The 22,487-nt window shown below is 39.9% G+C and overlaps 1 protein-coding gene across 1 annotated transcript in view; it reads right to left on the bottom strand.

Moving 5' to 3' along the window:
- SOS2 (SOS Ras/Rho guanine nucleotide exchange factor 2) overlaps positions 1 to 22,487 on the bottom strand; it is a 55,930-nt gene that overhangs the window by 9,124 nt on the left and 24,319 nt on the right. Inside the window, exons 7-16 of the mRNA XM_030483020.1 lie at positions 20,967 to 21,077; positions 18,717 to 18,815; positions 12,823 to 12,950; positions 11,783 to 12,438; positions 8,835 to 8,916; positions 8,090 to 8,212; positions 4,505 to 4,608; positions 3,071 to 3,290; positions 1,987 to 2,106; positions 465 to 627 (exon numbers count right to left, since the gene is read on the bottom strand). Of these exons, the coding sequence (XP_030338880.1) occupies positions 465 to 627; positions 1,987 to 2,106; positions 3,071 to 3,290; positions 4,505 to 4,608; positions 8,090 to 8,212; positions 8,835 to 8,916; positions 11,783 to 12,438; positions 12,823 to 12,950; positions 18,717 to 18,815; positions 20,967 to 21,077 (1,806 nt within the window). The remainder of the gene's footprint in view (positions 1 to 464; positions 628 to 1,986; positions 2,107 to 3,070; positions 3,291 to 4,504; positions 4,609 to 8,089; positions 8,213 to 8,834; positions 8,917 to 11,782; positions 12,439 to 12,822; positions 12,951 to 18,716; positions 18,816 to 20,966; positions 21,078 to 22,487) is intronic.

Raw genomic sequence — 22,487 nt, 5'->3', positions numbered from 1 at the left:
AGTTCTTGTGATCAACTGAAATCTGATTTTTAGCTATCCCCTCCTCATGCCCTTCCACTCTCCCATTTCTTGCATAGGTACAAAATGCTCTTTAAAGTCATTCAATCCAAGGTTCTCAGCCCTAGGATCCTCCTCTTTCATATCCATAAAATGCTGGATTGAAGTAAGAGGTTAATTTCAGACAGGTTAAGAAACAGCGATCAAGCGGTTGTGGCATCTCCCCTTCTTGGGCTGAATACATGTGAGAAAACATCTGCTGGAAAGCTCCACTTCCCCTTACAACCCCTCTGAGACACCCAGCTCATCGTATGTTTTTGCATATATAACTTTGAACATTTCACACTTGTTTTCTTCCATGAAAGTGAGTGTGATAAGGATACTACAGATTTCACTTCAGAAATGTGCGTTACATTTCTGGATTCCAATGATTTTTTTTTTCCCCAAGAGCAGTGCGCAGAACTTACCTCAAATGTGTGATCTAGTCTGTACACTGACACAGAGTTCATTGCACTGACGATCTCCAAAACACCATTAAAATTATTCAGATCTTGAAAAACCTGCAGGATTTCTATAATCCTACTCAGCACAGCCACTCGCTCTTCAAAATTCTCAGTTTCCACTATGCACCTAATCAAAAGATGTAATTTGAGAAACACTGATAAATAAAACCTGACATTTGGTAGCTACTAAATCAAAATTTTCCAAGCAAGCACTGTACAGTACATCCAATATGCACATTTGGCTCTCTTTCAAGAATCTCGAGTACAAATTTATGTAATCACGTCTTACATATGTTCAAGTTGGAAAGCCAAGAAAGGTTTTGGCATATCCTGTAAAAAAATAAAGCAAATCCTAAGCAAGATCCAGGGGAAGCAGGGTGACTCTCATGCCACTGTATCTACAGCGGCATTTTAAACTTGCTAGGTTGTACACTTGGAAGCTGCTACACCCTTCTGATTGCAGCATTGGCCATGTCCTCAGAAGTACTTAATCATAAAATCATAGAATGGATTGGGTTGGAAGAGACTTTAAAAATCATCCAGTTCCAACCCCCTGCCATGGGCAGGGACACTTTCTACTAGACCAGGCTGCTCCAAGCCTCATCCAACCTGGCCTTGAACACTGCCAGGGATGGGGCAGCCACAGCTTCTCAGGGGCAGCCTGTGCCAGCACCTCAGCACCCTCACAGGGAAAAACTTCTCCCTTGTATCCTCTGGGATAACATATTTAAGAAGGGAGAAAAGTTACTGTGCAGGAGCAATTGCAGTCAGAGAGATGAGTGAGAATACGTGAGAGCAACAGCCCTGCAGACCCCAAGGTCAATGAGGAAGGGGGGTAGGAGATGCTCCAGGCACCGGAGCAGAGATTCCCTTGCAGCCTATGGTGAAGACCATGGCGAGGCAGGCTGTGCCCCTGCAGCCCATAGAGGTCCACGGTGGAGCAGATCTCCACCTGCAGCCCATGGAGGACCCCACAATGGAGCAGGGGAAGAGTGTGAGGAGTCCTCCCCTGAAGAGGAAGGAGCAGCAGAAACAAAGTGTGGTGAACTGACCACTACCCCCATTCCCCATCCCACCACTGACAGGGAGGAGGTAGAGAAAACTGGGAGCGAAGTTGAGCCTGGAGGAAGAGGGGTGGGTGGGGAACTGGCACTGGTGAGTGATCTCTCCCTGTCTGTATACTGATCCATGAGCCTTTTGTGGTATTTTCTCTCCCCATCCTGCTGAGGAGGGGAGTGATAGAGCAGCTTTGGTGGGCACTTGGCATCTGATCAGGGTCAACCCACCAAAATGGAAAAAAATCTTCCAGTCTCAGGAAGAAGAAACATGGGATTGGCATGGCAATGCACCCTTAAACCAAAATCTGAAATTTCTGTAACACTCAACACCTATCTCAAGATTCAAGGCAACAGAATTCAAATAACAGAAAAATGTTTCTCTCCAAATTCCAGCAGGAGTTATTGCCACTACCACCACCTGTACTTACTTTTCAAACCAAAGAGTAAGATTTGTAGTATGACGAATCATTTTCAACAGATTTGGGGAGTTAATTTCCTTATCTTCTTTAGTCCATACGCTACCAACGAGTTCAGAAGGCTGTACTGCCCTGATAAAGACAAAGCAAGATGCAGAAGAATGCTCAATACAAATAATAATTGTATTTTCTGTGTTTGCATTAAAAATTATTTCTTCCCTTAGCCATGACTTGCTTTCACAAATACAATTCAATCTAATCTACTGCAAAACAGTTAAGTAAAATAACTTTTTGCCGAGTATTTGAGTATAGAAGGAAATACATTTTTATCTTGATTGAAATTGGCATTTTTGAATAAGTATTTTCAGATAAGACAATTACAAAGGAGTAAGTTTAATTTCCAGAAAGTGTAAGACAGCAACTTAAGCATAGCTACAGTTTTAAAATAGGAAGCTGAAGTACTTCGACCAACCTGCTAGAAAAGTCACCTATTTCAATAGAAAACCTGCTGTGTGAAGCACAAAAGGATGCCTCACCTTCGAGTTTTCTAAGACCTTAAAGAATTTCTACCCAGCAAAACCTAGCTCTCACATCAAGGCCAGCTCTATTTATCACAGGCAACAACAGAGCTAGGAAACAGCAGAATACTTATGGTACCAGACAAAAAAACCTCTTCAGAATTGGAGGACCGTGACGTCCCAGTGCTGTGGTTATATGCTTTTAACACCTGGGCCTTTGCTATGCAGCTATAAAGGACAGGAACAGAGATAATTGTGTTCTCTTTTTATGATGCAACAAGCATTTCTTATTAATGTAGCACTAAGTTTGCTTTTAACAAGGAGATAATACAAGTTAGTATTATCTACTCATAATATTTTAGTGTCCTTCCTGTACTTATTTATGTTGTCAGAAGTCTGATATGGAGATAAAAAAACCCTTTTTTTTTTCCTTGCATTTTTTGATATTGAATAGATGGCAAGAAAACATTTTTCCGTAAGCTCTGAAAGTCAAGGGAACGTACTTTTGACTGACTGTATGAATTGGAACTCTTTCTTGCTCAAACAATCTAAGAAAGACATCTTAGCTCGATACCTACCTATAGAGGTCAGACTCGAGAAGTGTGAGCTGTCGAGCAATCTCTATAGGATGCAGAGTCATGAGGTCCAGCGTTTCACTGTGCCCAACACGCCAAATGTGCCACTCAACTGGGGGAGGCGGGCTCTCAAAGGTGATGTTGTGACTAATTCCATTTGCTTGAGCTTTCTTTCTCTTGATGATTTTAGCAATTGATTCCACCCACTTCTTCATGGATTTTCCTGCAAAGTAGAAACCATAAAAACCCCACAACTTTTTTAGTACGATATTCAATGACTTTCGAAAATATAGTGAAACCAACCCCTCAAAAATTTGTACGTGCACTCAGCATTCTGCATTTCTGCAAGCAAATTAATTAGGTTTGTAGTTCTGTAGTTCCCTATTTTCTTCTTAGGGGTTCTTGCACCTGCATTAGTTGGCAAATACAGACAAGTGAACAAATTTTTGGGTGCTCAGTTGCATTTAATCACATCTACTGACAGTTTTGGTGTGGAAAAAAGTGACCCTATATCAACTATATTTTATTTTTTCCCCTCAGCTGCAGCCATCTCCACTTTGACTGCCGGCTTCACCTACTTAGAGGAGAACTACTAAAAAAAGTAAACAAGCTTCAAGTGAGAACTTTGCAACATGCTGTCCTCGTGCACTGCAGAACAAAAAGATTGGAGAAATACATGTTTACAATATCAGTCCAACATTTACAGTACACAAAATAGTGGACAAGACAGGAAGCACCTGAAGCAGTTCAAGACAAATACCTTTTCGGAGACTAACCAAAAGTGAATTATGCCCTTCTGGTCAGCAATGGTTAGCACAGAGACCTCTGCAGAAGATAAACTGCCGTTCTCTAAGTTTGTCTGAGAATTATATTGCCCAATGTATGGTCTGGCAATTTGAAAAGTAAAGTCTAGCTTTGCCAGGATAATGACTAAAATCGACATGCTAACACTGTTGCCCTCCACATAGGCTGACAAAAAACCCTGCTAGTTTGTAAGGAATCGCTCCAGAGGAAGTGACACCAAATGGGTCAAGTATCATCTCCTAAAAGGATAATGATTTTCAGCTGGAACTTTTAATAAATGGGAGAACAACAAGCTGGGAAAAAACTAGTCTCAGTAACCAATAGGGAAGGAATTCTCTACAAATACAACACAGGGAGGAGGGAGGTGACAGTCTGAATTACAGTCAGACACGTACTGTAATTGAACATTACTGTCCAGAAGTAAATATCGTAATGCTTGAAGTAATTTTTGGTAGCTGTTTAGGCTCCAGGCAAAAGCTTGCTTATGTAAAGGAGAGTCTCATAAACAGCTCAATTAAAGGCATTATAATTATTCAGGTGTGTAAAGATATTCTCATGCCTAAAAGCTGTCAGGATTAGACCAGCAGGTTGTACCAAAATGTGGAAGAACAACGGAACCACCATTTACCATACCTCTTACACTGGAAATGAATGTCTCCAATCTCTCTAGTAATTCCAGATCTCTTTCAAAATCATAAAAATGGTGCTCTACCCAGTGACGAAAAACATTCAATATTCTGAGGAAGGAGAGAAAAAAAAAAAAGGTTTGTTTTTAAGGACTCCCAAGGCTCATCCCATGTAAACACCAAATGAAACACAACTCTACAAAAGCTAAGTTACAGATTCAGGTAGTTGACAACTATCAAAACACATATGGACAAAGGGGCAGAACAAATAATAAACATGGCATTAATGACCACAGATGTCCCCATGTACTTAAAACCTCATTTTCCAGTCTTAGCATATATATATATATGTAGTTTGGTGGGGATTTCTAAATCTTATATAAAGAATGCTAATGTTGAGGTGGTTTCAGAAGAGGAAAAACGTACCAAATCAGATAAAACTGCTATTTCTAATATAATCTACAGATTTTTTTAACTAAAAAAGCAAACTAGGTTTTCCCATTTAGTAAGAAACAATTTGTAGTTGTTTCTTTCCTGTACACCAGTTTCAGTTTAGAAGTTGTTGCAAGTATACTGCTCTACTTTTACAACTTTTTAATTACAGAAATGGCCATACTAGATCCAGTACTTCCTTTAAAGATAACACTAAACTTTCTCTTGATTTTTCTCTACTTTCTTAACAGACCACTAATAAACAAGCCTGTTAAAGTGAACTGCTCTTCTGCCTTCTTTGCATAAGATGTATCAGAATAAAAACCTGTTTTGCCTCTTCAAACAAGTTGAGCTTATACCTCAAAATTTTGATTGATCGGGGTGCAGCATATCACTTTACCTGAAGAGTGAGCAAAAATCTCTGACATCAGCTAGTACAACAGATTTTCCCTGTGCCAGTTCAACAGGTAGGACAGAGTGATGGGATTAATGGAGAGCCCTGAGACTCAGCAGAGGAGATGGTACAGTGAGATGTGGTTACTCCTGCCCCATTGCCTTTGCAGAAGTGGCTCAGCCGTAAGTCAAGTGCTGCTGAACTCCTCTAGTCTTTGTAGCTTAGGATATTAAGGTAAACCAGGGATAATTGTGTATCAGACTATTACTTTTGGTGGCTCAGCCCTGTAGATCAGGGACAAGAACATCTGAGCGGGACAGGGCAGACAACTGATTGTAATCTGTAATTGTTGTGAGTCAGAGCAGTAGAGAAGTTTCTGGTTTAGCTTTGTCAAATGAAGGGCACTCTATGTGGATACAAGGAGAAGTTAAATAGTTCTCCTCTTCCCAGTATATAAGTTAAGGAAAAAGGTTTATTCCTTGAAGAGAACAGCTACCCAAACAGATCATTTAGGCTGGAAATCAATGACAGCTTGTAACTGTCAAAGGAGTGAAGTTTTGAACCAAGTTTCCAGTAACAGTAATACAGAATCAGTCTTTGCCTTTGAGATACTGTGGTAGGAATACTGCAAAAGCAAGCAAGATTGCCTGGTTCTGCTGACTGCATTTCCAGCTTAGCACCTCCTCTTTCTCATGAACTCACATGTATTTCATCTGGTCAAAGACATTACCATTTCCCTAGCCGTGCATTGCACAGCATGTCTACAGCATTTTCTATAAGATAGGGTGTAAGTGCTGGGGAGTGAAGGGAGGGAGGAATGAGTATCTTCACGTTCTCCACCTTCTTTCCAAATCTCAGATCTCTCTGAAGTAGAGGTCAATGCTATTAACAATACTGGAATTTACAAAGAGCTGGGCATACAACCTACCAGCTCAAATTCAGACACTTATTTTTCAGACACTTATTTTCAACTGTAAGACAATTAAGAGTTTCAAGCTACTAGAAACATGTAGTATTTCCTAAATTCAAAGATTAACTATAAGCCGCAGAAGGGGGTGTGTTAAATAGCAGCTTTAAACCACAGGTCTCATCAAGCAGGCATAAGCGGACTCAGCTCACCAACCACAGCATGAATTAGACAGCAAAGAGAAGCTATCAGGATAAGAAGTATCCTAATCTCTCAAACAAGGAAAGAAACCAGGAACCAAATCCAAAGAACCTGGAAACTTCAGAACATGGAACAGATTTCAAGCAGCTCAAAGATAACATACAAAGGCAAAAGCGCTAAACTGTTTTTGGAAATTAATAGCAAGAAACATGGCTAATTGCCACCTCAAGCTTTTCTACAGGTTCCAGTTCACTGGTAACCACTTGTCCTACTTAGCTATGGCAGCCAGCACAAAGATTTCTACCATGCAAAGGGACAGTGTGAGGAGGCCCCCAAGCAACTGCAAGCCTGATTAGTAGATGAGGCTGTAAAAAATAGCAACAAAAGCAATACAACAACTCTTGAGCCAGTTATGCCACAAAAGCCCATTCCATGTGAGTTTCTATGAAGCAGCTCTACAGGCACTCACGTGGTTGGATACAGAAACAGTTACTGGAAAATAGCAAGCTGAAACCAGGAAAAGTACATGCTGAGCGGTGGCGTGTGAAGCTCTCCCCAGACTGATAACTGTGGAGACTAGTGGTCCTGCTGAACTCACTGGAGCTGCTGATAAACTGAGTACACTAAGGGCCTGATAAATCCATTCAAGGCCATGAGCACACACAAGTATCAAGGTTACACTGAGGCTGTATAACTTGGACCACATCCAAGAATGTGGTGATAGCAGCTATATATCGACAAAATCTACAGTATTAGTAGTTATTATTATTAATTATACACACTTATATAATTTTTAAAATATGCATGTGTGTGTATATATATATGCACACAGGTATCTGATGAAAATGGGATGCCTAAGTGACTTTCTAAACACCTACCTTGAAGGTACTGACATGTCAGTACAATCCTTTGAGTAAACTGCTGTTGCTCCAAACAGGTAACTATGAATGACTGTGTGTGGTAATGGAATAACTGTGAGTACTGTGCGTACAGTTATCTGCCATTAGTAGTAACATCTTCATGTTACTAACAAAAACTGTTTAATGAATACAAGTTGTTCTAACAAATACTGGTCATAATCTGTGTTTCCTCCTGACCTGATCCCCTATTAGGGAAACAATTAGCCTCATTCATGCTAGAAACTCTTAATTGTTCTCCAAGTCAGCTTGGTCAGCAAGACCTTGAAGATTCACTGCAGCAAATTGCACTGTGCAGTACAGACAAGGGTGTCCCTGTCTGTGTACAAATACATCAAACTGGGCAGGGAAAGGGAGTAAAATACCAGAAGGACTGAAAAAACTGGAAATGGAGAAACTATCTTCATAGGGCCTGTTAACATGGAATCCATTCAACATGCAGTCAGAAACACTTTCAGCTATACATCTCTTATCCACACCTGCTTTACATAGCAGCCATACAGCGTTCTTACAGGTGGTGATCACAGCTGTCAGCGGCAGATAACCAAAGTACAGTTGCAACAACAGAAGTCAGTATGACTAATCAGTACATGATTTGGGATATTAGTCTGGTTGCAGACAGTGATAAGTCCCTACTTGACAGCACAGCAGTCTCCAAAAGAGATTACTGTCTCCAGGATCACTGTGTAATCAGTGAACTAAAATCTGGTTTTAACAGAACAAATTTAAAAGCAAATAAACCTGAGTTGTACTGGCTGGACATATTCCTTGCGAAATCGTTTAAGGTCTGCGCTGATGGGCTGCTCCCCCTTCTCGATTGCCAGCCTGTCTGCTTCAGTAGGCTCGGGCTCTGGGATTTCAAACCTACAAATAAAAGCACCAAAAAACTGATGGCAATTAAGATAAAACACAAACCCTTTATGTAGGACATGAGGAGCAATTGCATTTAGAAAAAAAAAATTGTGTGGTGAAACTCAAGCAACTCATCTAATATCCAGTTTGCCTGGAATTCCCTCCTCTCCTGGCTATGCATTAACACACACAGCTCTCGCCCTGGTAATTCACTAGTTCCCTGGTCATCACAAGATGTCTAGACAAGGATATTAAGGTTTTTAACTACCTGATAGTTTGATTAAGTGAAGATTAGAAGAAAGCTTAAGAGCAGCTTTATCACAGTGTTTTAAAATGTTGTTTACATTGAGTCTGTGCCTTTCAAACAAATTGCTTAGACCATTTCTGTTCTTATCTGCATCGAGACTTAAGCATACTCGAATAAACTCTCACAATCAAGTTAAGCAGTTCAAAACATTACCACCCCACAGCTGAGGCACTCCAAGTGCTCTAGCTAATACTTCATTCAAGTAACCCATTTAGCAAACTGGGAAGAAAAAGCTCGCATTAAAACTTGTGTTGCTGTATCCTGGTTTAGGAGCAGGTAAATACTCAAAGCCTTTCAGTACCTTCAGAAAGGATGACTGCTACTTACCTTTCAATCAGTAAACTCAGCAGTTCCTGGGGCTTGCAAAAGGAGCGGTATGTGGTAAGGAAAGTACGTACAAAATTAGGATCTGTAAAGATATGAGAAAATGATGGAGTGGTTTTTTTAACTGATTGTAAATTATCAGGAATAAAACACACACAGACTCTCAGAAAAAGTTTAAAGTGCAGAAAATACACTAAGGCTATAAGTTAAGCACTGTAATTTCAAAAAAACCCATCCTGAAATCATACTGTTTGTGAAATTTTCAGTTAGTTCTTTGATGCATTTCCCCTGTAAAAGTATTCAACTGCACACACCATGTTCTCTCAAAAACTCTGTCTCAGTCTTGGCATATGGAATGACTTCCATTCCCTGAATATGCAGCTATTCCATGGTTTTATAAAGACAAAGAAAACATGGTAGGCTGCCTACTCTCCTGACATCAAAAATACCTATAGCACCCTGACAAAACGTTTGTCTTACCTGTTCTTATAAACACTCCATCAGCGGGGACTGCACACCTGCCCCAGCCACGTACTGCAGCACGCAACTGCCCTCCACAGCAACAAAAATATGGCAAGCAGCAGAGGCCTTACAAAGCAAATACCTGCAGCAGTTCAAGACCCTGCATCTCCACAAGCCACCACACCTCTCTCCTGCTGTTCTCACTGCTGCTTTAGGTGTGTTTGCATGAGACATGCCTATTCCACAAGCTACCACGTGTTTTATTGGGCCCACTCTGCTATATTAGAAATAGTAAAGGGAAAATATCGTTCCCTTAATCTCTTTTGATTCAACTCTCTTGTGAGTTTTTTTGACCGTAAATAAGCAAGCTGATAAACAAGTCACTTTATTCTGAGCCATGATGGGTCAACATCTGGTCCTAATCCTGACACCCCTGCAGCAGACCCCCTCAGAAGGGTAACAGCAGCAAGACACTGCTACAGTGTTCTGATATTCTGTCACATGCAGCAGCTTCCAGAGCTGCCTGGGAGCAAATGAATGCTGAACTAAAGGAGATCTAGACCTGGACAAGTGCATGTGCATATGCTTACTCAGAAGTGTGGATTTTGGGTTGTTGGGAGTTTCTCTTTTCTTGCTGTTCTGCAAATAGTCTTGAATCTGCCAGCAGTAGGTGCAGGTAGCTTACACCAGCAGTCGTCAACATGTGGGCAGCGAATTTCTTCCAATAAGCCCACAAAAGATTAAGACGCACACTGCTTTTACGAAGGCTTAAATTCCCTGCAGAGCTCTGCTCAACATCTTTAAGGGATCCATATACAGGAACATGCTTGCAAGCTTGCTCGTTCAGTGATAATGCGCTGAGTTTGCACCTTAGTGCTGCACTGGCCTGTTCTTCTTCCACGTCACATCTACATTCACTCTTCAGTACTCTGTTTGACACTTTAAAAGCAAATCTTCCTCTTACCACTCAACAGGCAGGTAGAATCTGCTCTACAGACAAGATCTGCAGTTCTCATAAAATGAGGGCTGCGACTCTGCTCTCCAACCTGTGTAGGTTCCTTTATATTGTTTTTGAAATTAATTTATTTTTGTAAATGACACTCAATAAAACAGAAATTACAAGCAATGTGCTGCTAACAATGGCTCGTGACTTAAATTCAAGAGTTTAACTCTGTATCTGCTACCTCCCATGGTATCCTGGTATCAACTGGGGACAACTTTGACATGAGAGAGATCATTCTGCAAATGCAGAGCCTGTGTTCTGGAGCAAAGGCTGCTTCAGACACATCTCAAACTAACGCAAACCTACAACAAACAGAGTTAAAAAAAAATCATGTCTGGACCTAAACACAAACAAAAAGCATCACCAAGATCTGCCGAGAGTCCCTCCACATGCTGTTAGTCATCAAAATGCCCTTGTGGAGGCTGAAGGAGAGGATTTTGTTAGTCTTGGCTCCAAACACTGGAAAAAGCACACAGAAACCCAAGAGGCAATGCTTTCACTGAAGATTCCAAAGGGCAAAGTGGCAAGTACTTGCGCTATAAAAACTGAAGTTACGCTATCAAACTAGTACTCAAATACATCACTTCATTCAGGAAAAGTGCTTCCAACAAAAAAAGGAAGTTTCCAAGCCACCAAAACCCCTCACATTTTAGAAACGGATTACTTGGGACTCTCAGACAACACAACTGCAGATTACTTGCATACCAACTAGTTACATCAACACTGAGCTTCAAGGTGGGAAATGCCTTTTTTTTAACACAATATACAGCTCCACACTATCTAGCCTTCAGTTTTACAAAAAGACTCACTTAAATACCAGGGAGTTTTGTAAAAAAACACGAAGAAAACCATTACTATTTGAGTAGTTTTACAAAAACTTCACACCACCTCCACCGGCATTCGTCAGCTTCACTGTGTTCCCTTGCAGTACCTGCTTTTCACCCCAAACCTAAGATCCAACATTTTCATCAACATTATTAGCACTTCATGTAACTACTTCAGATTTCATTTTTGCGGTTTTAAGATAGTATTTCATGGGAAAGTCTGAAAAATGCTGACTGTGATTTGCATCCTTTTCTACCGAGGGCCTTCACAAAGCAGCAGGTTGAAGTATAATAAATATAACCTCCAACCTTTTTCTTCCTCCAGAGTCACACAGTCTGTAACAGCACCACTGCTTTAGAGCCATGATGGTCTCAGGAAACATACTAGTGGCTCCTATTAGACCACCTGTACTTTTTTTGAGGGGTACAGGGGAAACGGAAGGGGAAAGACTTGCATACCCCAAGTTTTCTTATACCTTTGCTAGCAAAGCCAGTTGATTTAACAACAGATACTGGGTTTTTTTCTCTGCAAATCTTGCTTTATGTTTAACTATACACAGAAAAAAGACCCCCAAACAAACAAGAGATAAAAGGATTAATTTCATCACCCATACAAGCATGACCTTAAAAAACATATATATAACAAATGTACAACAGGATACCTGCATACATATGGTACGTTAATCTTTCGATTAATTTCACAACCGTTCCTCCTTTGATGATAGGAATGCCATTCCTGCTTTGCAAGTTGTCCTCAAAAACAATGTTATCTTCAGAGTCCTCCACTACAAAACGATACACGTTTGGGCTGGGCAACCTCAGTGGCTGTTCATTTTCTTCTTGCAGTAACACCGAATCAAGCATCCTATCGAGAGTACTGCGATACTGGAGGGAAATCAGAGCAGCCATCCAATTACTCTTCTCTTCAGCAGACTTGGCAGCAAAGAGTATACTATTTTCATCTTTAGACACCAGTTCAAAAGCATGTTTATATTCAGCTGTGTCATCTTTGTCAATAATCTGTATTTTCCTCATGACAATTTTTTCCTTCAGTCTGTACTCTGCACTGCTGTAACCAGGAAGCCGTGATTGACAATGATTAGTTTTACAGCTGATCATTAAACCATCAAAGAGAAAGATGTGGCGTTCATGTTTGGCTCCTATTTTCGTCAAGCCACCTTCCATTATGAATTCATTACAGCACTGCCCAATATCTTTGCCTTCCCAGCCATCAATATTTTTCTGGATTTCATTCATTTTCTTGATGGCCAAGTGCTTGCTTCTTATTTGTCGGTGATAGAAGCGACAGACTGGCTCCCTTGAATGGATTAAAAAAAAGGTCACGATGGGCACATTCCACATTTGCCATCCCAACACACACACACACACACAAAATCTCAAGTAAATTAATTACATCATTATTTCTTTGCACTAAATATGCCCTAACCAAGCTTCCTGTTCCAAATAAGCCACATGCACTGTTTGGCTAGGGAAAGAGTAAGATACTGACATTATTCGTAGAAGTGGACAGTGAAGGTTTTGGGCTGCTAGTCCATTTACAATGAAAACTGTCATAAAGACATGTCTTGAAAAGGAAATATATACACATTATCTAACAAGAAAAAAGTTACAATTCCTTCCACATCATTTATCTCCTTCTCTGTCACCTCTGGGAAACCAGAGCAGTTTTGTGGATTGTTACCCAGGCCGACGTCTTGGGGAGTGTTTGCTGTAAATGCGCTCCATGCTGCACTGCAGATTCAGAAGAGCAGTAATGGCCTGTTTTAAGCACTCCCGATCCTCTTCATCTTCACTGCATTCCTGCAATTGCTGTGAGAGAATAAACATTTTTCTTTCAGATTTATCTAATTTATAAAAGGCTGGAAGACTGACAAACATTCTTACCTAGTGTTATCTACAGTACTCAGTGAAGTCAGTGACTTCAAGTCAGTAAGAGATTATTACAAGAAGCACACTCAAAACTAGCTATGCATGTAGTAAAAAACACTTGTCAGATAGAAAAAGTCAGTAGATACTCTATAGGAAAGAGCAAGCGGGAGTTTAGAAAGATAACCTTTTCCCCTTTTACTGAGAGCCAACACAAATTGGTTTTCCTGTTATCTTTTCAACCATGTCCTGTTTTGTGACTGATTTTATTAAGTAGTTTGGAAGTTTGAAATAGATGAGAATTAAATGCTGCTTTATGTAACTATGTGTAGTATTCCTTCAATGAGTCAATCTCAACATTTCAGAGCAAAGTTAAAAAATGGAATGACCAAGATTCTCTCTTTGCTTCTTATCATTCTAAATTCTGCCATCTTCAGCAAACTCATCTATTTCAAGAAGAAATGTCAATTTTGCATGGTGCAAACTAACATAGTAAAAAAAAAAGTCTGAAATTCAAGATTTGTGACTAATAACAAAATATAAAGACAGTGATAATCTACATATTTCCTTTTTATAAAGATTAGATCAGTCACCACCACTAGGCAGAAAACTCCTGAATTAGGAAATTCAACAGGCTTTTTATACACTTGGTAGCAATATACTTTCAGCAAAGCCTATTCACAGAGTTCCTCTTTTTGGTTCCTTAAGGTGATCACTCCTAAAGTACTACCAATATAAAGAAAGAAGATTTTTCTTTTTAATCCCTTTTATGCTCAAGATCTTACAAATTTTTTAGAAGAAAATTCAAGCAAATAGATTGTTGGGCAAAATCTAGACAAAATGCCATGCAGTTTGGATAAAGTTTGTTTTACCTACATACTTTAAGAGAAATCTTACTTACAATCACTCAGCATGGCAGAAGCCTTCTTTTCCTTTCCCCACTATATTCCCTCAGCAAGGATATGTAGCTTCCTCTAAAAGTAATTAAGAGAACAGGATTTGACCAGATTGGTCCACTCTCTTAATGTAATTTATATTATTAAAAGTTTTATTTTTCACATGCCCAAACAACCTCCATCTTGCATATTAGCGAAATGAAAGCTTCATGGCCAAAAATCTTCAGGAAGTTTAAGGGCTGAGGAACAGTACAGGGAAGGGAAAAATAAGCTGTCTGTCTCTGTGGAAATCCTTCTTCTCCTTACCTTTCCTCCATAGAAATGCAAAGGACATAAAAATGGTATGAAAAGACAAGTGCAAAATCCTAAGTGGGGTAAAGCTACCAAGTCTGATAAAATACTTTCTCCTCGCATGTGCTGAGCAGAATTTCTTGCATCCCCTTTCCAAATGGAGCTGTGTTTGGCAGTTAATAGATACCAAATGGGATGGTTTGCTCTTTTTTTGTATTAAAAAGGAAAAAACCCCAACCAACCACGCACGTTTATTTGGAAGTAATCTAATCCATTTCTACAATGTAATGCATGGATTCCTGAAGATCAGGCAGATCACCTGAAGCGTATCTCAGTCTCTGTAATCACTGGACTAACATCTGGTTTTCCAAATGCCAGTTCTTAACAAGCATTTTTCCAATTAAACAGCAGATGCAAAAGTGTACCATGCTTGCTAGTCAGAGAAGATACGTAAATCTGCAGAAAAGGGAAAAGTGGGTCTTGTTTATGTATTTGAAATACCAGTGATGATAAACTGAGAATATTAACCATTCAATTTATTGTACAGAAAATTATCAGAAAATAGTAATAAAGAGCAGTGTTCACTTAAATTATAACATGGTGATCCTGTAGAATACTGACCAGGATTTCTGTCAATGATTAGGTAACAGCAGAAAAGATCAAAAGGCTGAATTTCATGTTTTGGGTTGCTTGATAACACCACAGTGAGTCACATGCAAGAATATCCCTAATTCTTGTGCCTGCAAGTCACATAAGAAGGAAGGATATACTCTGTATTCAGTACAGAACAGCCTTCTTGGACTTGGAACAGACTCGAACAGACCTCTGCTTACCTTCAGATAGGGTAATGATACACCTAATTGACATGTTGCTTAGGATTTGAATGGACTGTATGACCCCTTGAGTTCTTTGCACTGCTTTTAACGAATGTTTCCTGGAACTCTGGTATCAACAGCCACATTTACAAAAATATACCTTGACCTTAAACGTCTGATGAATCATAAAATCATGGAACAGTGTGGGTCAGAAAGGACCTTAAAGATCATCCAGTTCCAAGCCCCCTGCCACAGGCAGGGCCATCTTCCACTAGACCAGGTTGCTCAAAGCCACATCCAACCTGGCCTTGAACACTGCCAGGGATGAGGCAGCCACAGCTTCTCTGGGCAACCTGTGCCAGCGCGCAACCAGAATGTATTTGGATTACCTGTTTGCAAGACCTGACAACTTTTGATTACTACCACTAATTTTTTGTTCAAGATCGTTTTACCTCTTTAGCATGACTTCCTTCAACCTTTGCTACCATCATTCCTTCCAAAACAACCTATAGCAGGTTCATTTTCTGTCAATACCTGAACAGCAAAGTGACATCAGGGCCTGCCCTCTGACTCAAGGTGTTCAAAGAGCGTTTGCTGGTGACCTCTACACAGTCACAAAGACCTGCCAAACCAAACTATTCCAACATGGGGGTCTCCAAATGACATCCAGCCCTTATGCCTCTTGCTTGTGCAAAAAGGAATTTCTGATGCAGATCCTGCAACAGAGGCTGTACAAACAGGTTTTTGCACCAGGGAGAAAAGCTCTACAAACTTTTGGTTTTTTTACACTTTAATTTCATTCATTTTAGTTCTGCAAAAGAGCAAACATCGAGGCCTGCACTCCTGTAAATCATTATTTTATTTACCTTCCGATTCACTAAGGGTTTTTGGGTAACTTTAAGAGTAACAGTCTCAATCTTAGCTTCTCTCCCTACTGAACCCATGAAAATATTAAGCATTCTGTTGCTTCCATTTTTGCTAGGTCTCTTTCAACCAAGGTTCCTAGAGACAAATACAATGATAACAGAGAAGCAGTACCATCAGTTTATAATATATTGTTGAATAAATACTTTATCCTTAAAAACACCCTGCTTGTTAAAAAAATCACTGCTGTAAATTTGTTTTCAAACTACAACATAAGATTAAATTTTTAAACCTGCAACTAAAGTGATCACAACAAAAGACTCTGTAATTACCATTTTCCCCTACACAGTGGTATTTAAGATTTCTGCTCTGCTCATGCTTACAAGGTTAGAAGGATTCGAGATAGCCAAGTGTCAGCCTCTGCAGCTGAATTCTAATTCTATTCAGAAATCTTGTATACTGTGGATAAAGGTCAAATTTAATCATTTTCACCACTAAATTCCCTAGTTAAAAAAGGCATTGCTTAATAGTATCTTTCACGCAGCATGCTGCTGTCTTTTCCAACTTAAAACCAAATAAATAACAAAATGGTTTTGCACTATCTGCCAGACTTTACTCTTCTGATAAATAAGAGGAAATTTAAGATATTTAAGAGGAAATTTAAGAATATGCATGTATAACCTGAGCCTATCAATATTAATGAGAGATATGAGCTTCAGTTCTTTGATCAGTTTATTTTCTTTTGGGAGATGTCCTTACAGAAACATAAGCTTTATGAAGGCAAACACTAAACCTATGGCAATGTAAAGTTTCTGTTCTTAACAGACACAGTTCAGCAATCTAGAGGAAAATTCACTGACTGTTAGAGTCATTAAATCATTTAGGTTAGAAAAGACCTTTAAGGTCATCAAGTCCAACTGTTAACCCAGCACTGCCAAGCCCACCACTAAACCATGTCCCTAAGCACCACACTACCTCCAGGCATGGTGACTCCACCACCACCACTTCCCTGGGCAGCCTGTTCCAGTGCTTGACAACCCTGTGGGGGAAGAAATTTTTCCTAATACCTAATCTAAACCTCCCCTGGAGCAGCTTGAGGCCGTTGCTTGTTACTTGGGAAAAAGAGACCAACCCCCACCTCATTACAACCTCCTTTCAGGTGGAGAGTTTGGGTTGTCTGGGGCTGGTTTGTTGTATTTGGGGGGGTGGTTTAAGTTTTGTTAACTGTTTTCTAAACTGACTATTAATAGAAATGCTTAAAGATTTAAAATCTATTGAGACCACTTGGATTTAAACCCTTCTACAAAATATTGGTAAACCACACATTGGAGATGTGTCATTCATGGGTCAAACCAAAACATCCTTATTTTTACTTATCTATGTCAAGACATGGAAAAAATCACAGCAGACATAATGAAAACAAGACTGAAATTGAAAAAAAAGGACTATGTGCCAGATGCTAACTATGGATCTGGTCTTAATTGCTATTTTTTGGCTTGAGATTCTTTTGAGAAATTTTTCTATATTATTATACTCAAGGTCTATGTTGCAAAGTTTCCTTTTTTTCCTTTATACAAGTAAATCCTTTGCAATACAAAGGACAACCATATACCACACTGGTACAACACTGCTAGTATCACTTTTTATACAGAGATCTTAAAAGTGTGATCTCTGTTACCATTTCAAAATGTCAGCTTATAGCCACAGCATATTTCATCTGCTTAAGTATATCCCAGTTAGTTAATAATTCACTTATTCTTACAAGCATTACAAACTTTCTCAACGCAAAGGGACAAACCTTTTTTACAGTATCCTCACCTACTTGAAAAATACTTACAGATTTGAGCTTTTTAAAAGATACTACATTTTCTACACCAACATTACTTTTTCTTACTCAAGAATGATTATTATAGATCTCAGATGTTAAATTTCTGCTGACCGCTGGCCTCTCTTGTCATAACTCACAGCAAAAACATTTGCTTGTAAGCAAAAAGATACACGCTTAGTTACTTTTTGGCTTTTAGTTGTTATACCCAAGGGAAATATCTACTGATGTTAACCACCTTGCCAGTGCACATAACAATAAAGTATGTGCAAGTGATTTGTGCTCAAACCGAGGCTGTTCTAAAATAAGTAATGCCTCAATAGGCAGAACTGCTCATGAATGTGGACTAGACGCCAACCTAAACAAGTTGCATGGTAAGACCCCTGAAATATGTACTACAGGAATAACATTTTATCATCTGAATTAGAATTCCATAAAGCCTGACATTTCATCAGTGTCATTTTGTAGAAAGAAAATAATAGTGCTTATTTGAATTCCTCCTCAATATGGAGAAAAGTGTGGTATTTCTTCCATTTAGGACTCAGGATGAATGGGTGAACATTAAGAATGGATTATTCTGATTCTGCTGAAAGGAAGTGCCTCCCCAGCCCCCAAAATAAGACCAGCTAAGTTGCGACTGGAGTGTGACTTGAGACTGAGAATACTGATCTCAATTATGGGTAGCTTTTTTCTGAATGGACAAAAAAAATCAGACCTCAAGGAAATAGAAAGTATATTTGCATGTTAAATTTTAAACTATATTACAATTCAAGTTTGGTAAAGGTTTATTTAATAAAATACAGTTATTTAAAATGTTCATATTGGAGCAATAGATGCTTTTGAATATTCTTCAATACAATGTTACTTTTCAGACCTATACTAACTGGTGTCAAATGAATGTTTTCGTATCTCTCAATTTTCAGAAACAGTAAGTAAAATCTAATCACCTATTTAAAAGCTCAGATTCTCCATATTAAGAAATGTTTTTGGCAGGAAACAAGAGTGTGGCTTCATTTACCTGTAATAACTCAAAGTAGTGCAAACAGTGATAGACTGGGATAAGCATGAGTCGTGGGAGGACGTATCGTACAGCTTCTTTAAACCCTTCAGCAGTAGACTGCAAAGGGAAAATAAACATGATTATTACACTGAAATACTCAAAACGGGACTAGACAAGTTAATATTGCTTTGAGTAAGATGGTTATGCTCGATACATCCAGGGTGCTCCTTCCGTTCTACATTACGCTATGCTTACATCTATTAGTAAGAAAGAACAATATAAGTTTGCAAAAAGGTTTTTGTCTAATGAAACTCATCATAAGATTCAGATGCACATAAATGCTCTAATATTAAGCAAATGGAATCTGTAAACACCAAACACCATCTTCCAGGCACCGCAAGCAGCCTTTTCCGTCAATACGTTTTGATTTTGATGCATACTCACTAGTGAACCCATAGCTCTGAAAACACCACTAACTCCCACAAGTACTGGCACAATCTCTCCCCTTAAAATGGTAACTGGTTGGATGGTCCATGTTTTTGCCAGAAACAGAAAATGTAAGAAGCTAGAGGACTAAGCCACCCAGAAGTCATTTTATAAGCATCCTTTAATTCACGTCTTGCAATCTGTAGCACCTTTGTATTTCAGCACTCTCTGCAGAACTCAATTAACAGCATTAGTTCAAGGTGACAACACCTTAAAGTAATGCAGTGTTTATGACTAAGCTGCATGCCTTATTCCCCAGTCAACAGCCACAACCCAGAAGGCAGAGAATGCTTGACTGTATTTTGAAAAAAGCTAATACCCATTTACAAAATAACATGTTTTGGAAATGGGTAGGGCCACATGTTTAGGGCCACAGTTTGCTGCAGAATTTAAAGCAAACAGTGGAATGCTAAAAACCAGCCAGGACTCTCATACAATCTAATAAACTTGTCACCCATTTCCCTCTAATGTCCTCTCCTCCCAGTTATGTACACTGTGCTACAATTTACATCCAACATATCACAGAAATATAGAAGTCTCATCAAGTACTGAAGAAATTAGTACCTCCTCTCCCTCAGAAACTGAGAATCACAAGTTTATGACCCAGAAAATGAGTTAGAATTTTTTTCCCATTCCCAGCAGTTAACTAACACAGTACTTCAGGTTGTAAGATGAGGAGAGGTTTTCCAAAGGATAGTGAATCCCTGCCATCTTCCATAACAAAATAACTATTGAATGGAAACTGAATTATCTGATCTCCTTCTTGGAAATGACCGTTCCCCCTGTTTAAAACTTCTGGCTGCATCTCTCTGCAATGGCCAGAGACAGCTCATACATGTCCATGGCCCAGAGCTTGGACCTCCACCTTCATGTCATGGCTTGGAGGAGTGTGAAGGAACATCCCTAGGAAAGCCCAAACCTTTCTATGGTGAGGAGAGTCAAAAAGGAGGCCAGATTCACTGTCAAATTACTTGATTACCAATTTCATGTGGAATAAGGCTTTGGGCTTTAAATTTGCTAGGGAAGTAGGTAAAGGGCCTGACTTCATTCACCAAGCAGTATTTGAGTGAGATGATCAGGCTTACTAAGCACTCACCACTGAAGAGGAAACACCCTGAAGGAATGGCTCAGAGGAATCTCAGCTTGCAGAGACAAGCTGAGCCCCACTGAACCCTATAAACTAAGCACTACTATAATAGGTTTTGCTGGGAGCACCACCGACCAAACACTTGCTCAGCAGCTTCTCCAAGTGCATTTCTGAACACAAGCTCAGCCCTCTGAACAGCAGCCTTTAACAGATCTGCCACACTGACAGAAGGAAGCAATAAAACCCAGAAAATATACATTAAAAAATCACGTGTGATCTTGCTGGATAGTTCTATTAAAGAAGTGATTCAAGAAAAACTGCCAGTCCCAGCCTCAATGCTGAACAAGGAGGCCTGGGATATGTATGGAAGAAAATAAAAAGATTGTGCCTGGGTGCCTGTGTTTGGCATTAAAAGGCAAAACAGAAGTACAAGTGGCAGGTATGAGAAGTCACCCTCTACTCTCAAGCAAGAGAGTCTGATGTGAGGACAGAAAAACCTGCAGAAGATGTATGGATGGCACAGAGCTATATCCAGTTCTTACAGGAAGAGGCAAGAGTCCAAATATCTTACAACACAATAGAAAGGTCAGAATCTAGAGGATTTGGTCCTCAGTAGGAAATAAAGAATAATTCACAATTTCAAACCTTTGACATATGAGACCTAAAGCAATTCAGTATTTCTCATTTGCACTCACCTGAAAGTGGAGAGCAACAGCAGGTTTTGCCATTAAGTTATTAAAATGCTCATGAAATTGTGGAGAAAGAATATCCTGGGACAAGGTTTCATATGGATCAAAAGCTTGCTCCTAAAGAAAACGAGAGAATTATATAAACATATGAAGGATGCAAGATATTTCTGTCCCAGCTGGTACAATTAATTCCTTTAATAAGCTGATATATAAGCAGAACTTTTCAAGATAAGGTTGATTTTGAAAAATAACTTTTCAGTAAACTACAAGCCTTTTTCACTTCTAAATTTGAGATGTACACAACATTTTCTCAGCATTTACCAGTCTCACCATACTTACCACTAACACAAACATTACTTTACTGAAGGGAAGTTCTTGCTTTCAGCCCACCACATTTCACACTGAATGGCAATTTACCTTCTCTGACAATAAAGAACGACATTTCAGAAAGAAGTGCAGGGCCCCCAACATAAGAAGTACGTGGACCTGTTGGAGTGAGCCCAGAGGAGGCCATGAAGACGCTCTGAGGGCTGGAGCACCTCTGCTCTGGAGATAGGCTGAGAGAGCTGGGCTTGTTCAGCCTGGAGAAGAAAAGGATCCAGGAAGACCTTAGAGCAGCCTCCAGTGCCTAAAAGGGCTGACAAGAAAGCTGGAAAGGGGCTTTTGACAAGGGTAGGGATACGACAAGGGGGAATGGCTTTAAACTGACTGAGGGGTAGGTTTAGATTAGATATTAGGAAGAAGTTCTTCTCTGTGAGGGTGATGAGGCACTGGCACAGGTTGCCCAGAGAAGCTGTGGCTGCCCCATCCCTGGCAGTGTACAAGGCCAGGTTGGACGGGGCTTGGAACAACCTGGTCTAGTGGAAGGTGTCCCTGCCCATGGCAGAGGTGTTGGAACTAGATGAACTTGAAGGTCCCTCCCAAACCATTCTGGGGTTATCCAATTCTATGATAAAGATGAATCTGGAGTACAACGCCTGTCACATGGAGGCATTGTTGTACCACCACCAATTCAGGGTACATCACATAAGAATGGTCAGTCACAAGCACTGGACTGCTACACACTTTTCTGGCCATGTTGGAAGGCTGGGAAAAATACCTTGCTCTGGGACAAAGCAGCTCGTTTGAAAGAGCCTCAGAGGAAAGTCTTCTGATGACACCACAGGCTTCACCTCCAAAATTTATGACTGGATGGAGTATCTGGCTGTGATTCTGTAGTATCAGCTACAGCAGCATGGGATGAAAACCTAACTGTACATGAATCTCTGCAGGAATAATTTATGACTGCTCACAGATTACCTGCTCCAAAGCCTGTCAGACTGTTCCCAAGTCTCTGCAGATTCACTGGGCTGAATCACTCATGAATCACCGGGTTATCCGGTACTGATGGCACGATGCCCAGAATAAGCACATACCTCTTTTCACCTTAATGCAGAAGTGCTTGTCAGAATACAGGCTGCAGAATTTGGGAGTACCACAGAGGCTCATCTGAACATTCAGTAAAGTCTCAAGTCTTCCATTTGCAGA

Source organism: Strigops habroptila, chromosome 4 (genome assembly GCF_004027225.2).
Source record: "Strigops habroptila isolate Jane chromosome 4, bStrHab1.2.pri, whole genome shotgun sequence".
Lineage (NCBI taxonomy): Eukaryota > Metazoa > Chordata > Aves > Psittaciformes > Psittacidae > Strigops > Strigops habroptila.
The sequence above is the reverse complement of the archived record's forward strand: the minus strand, read 5'-3'. Positions and strand labels throughout refer to the sequence as shown.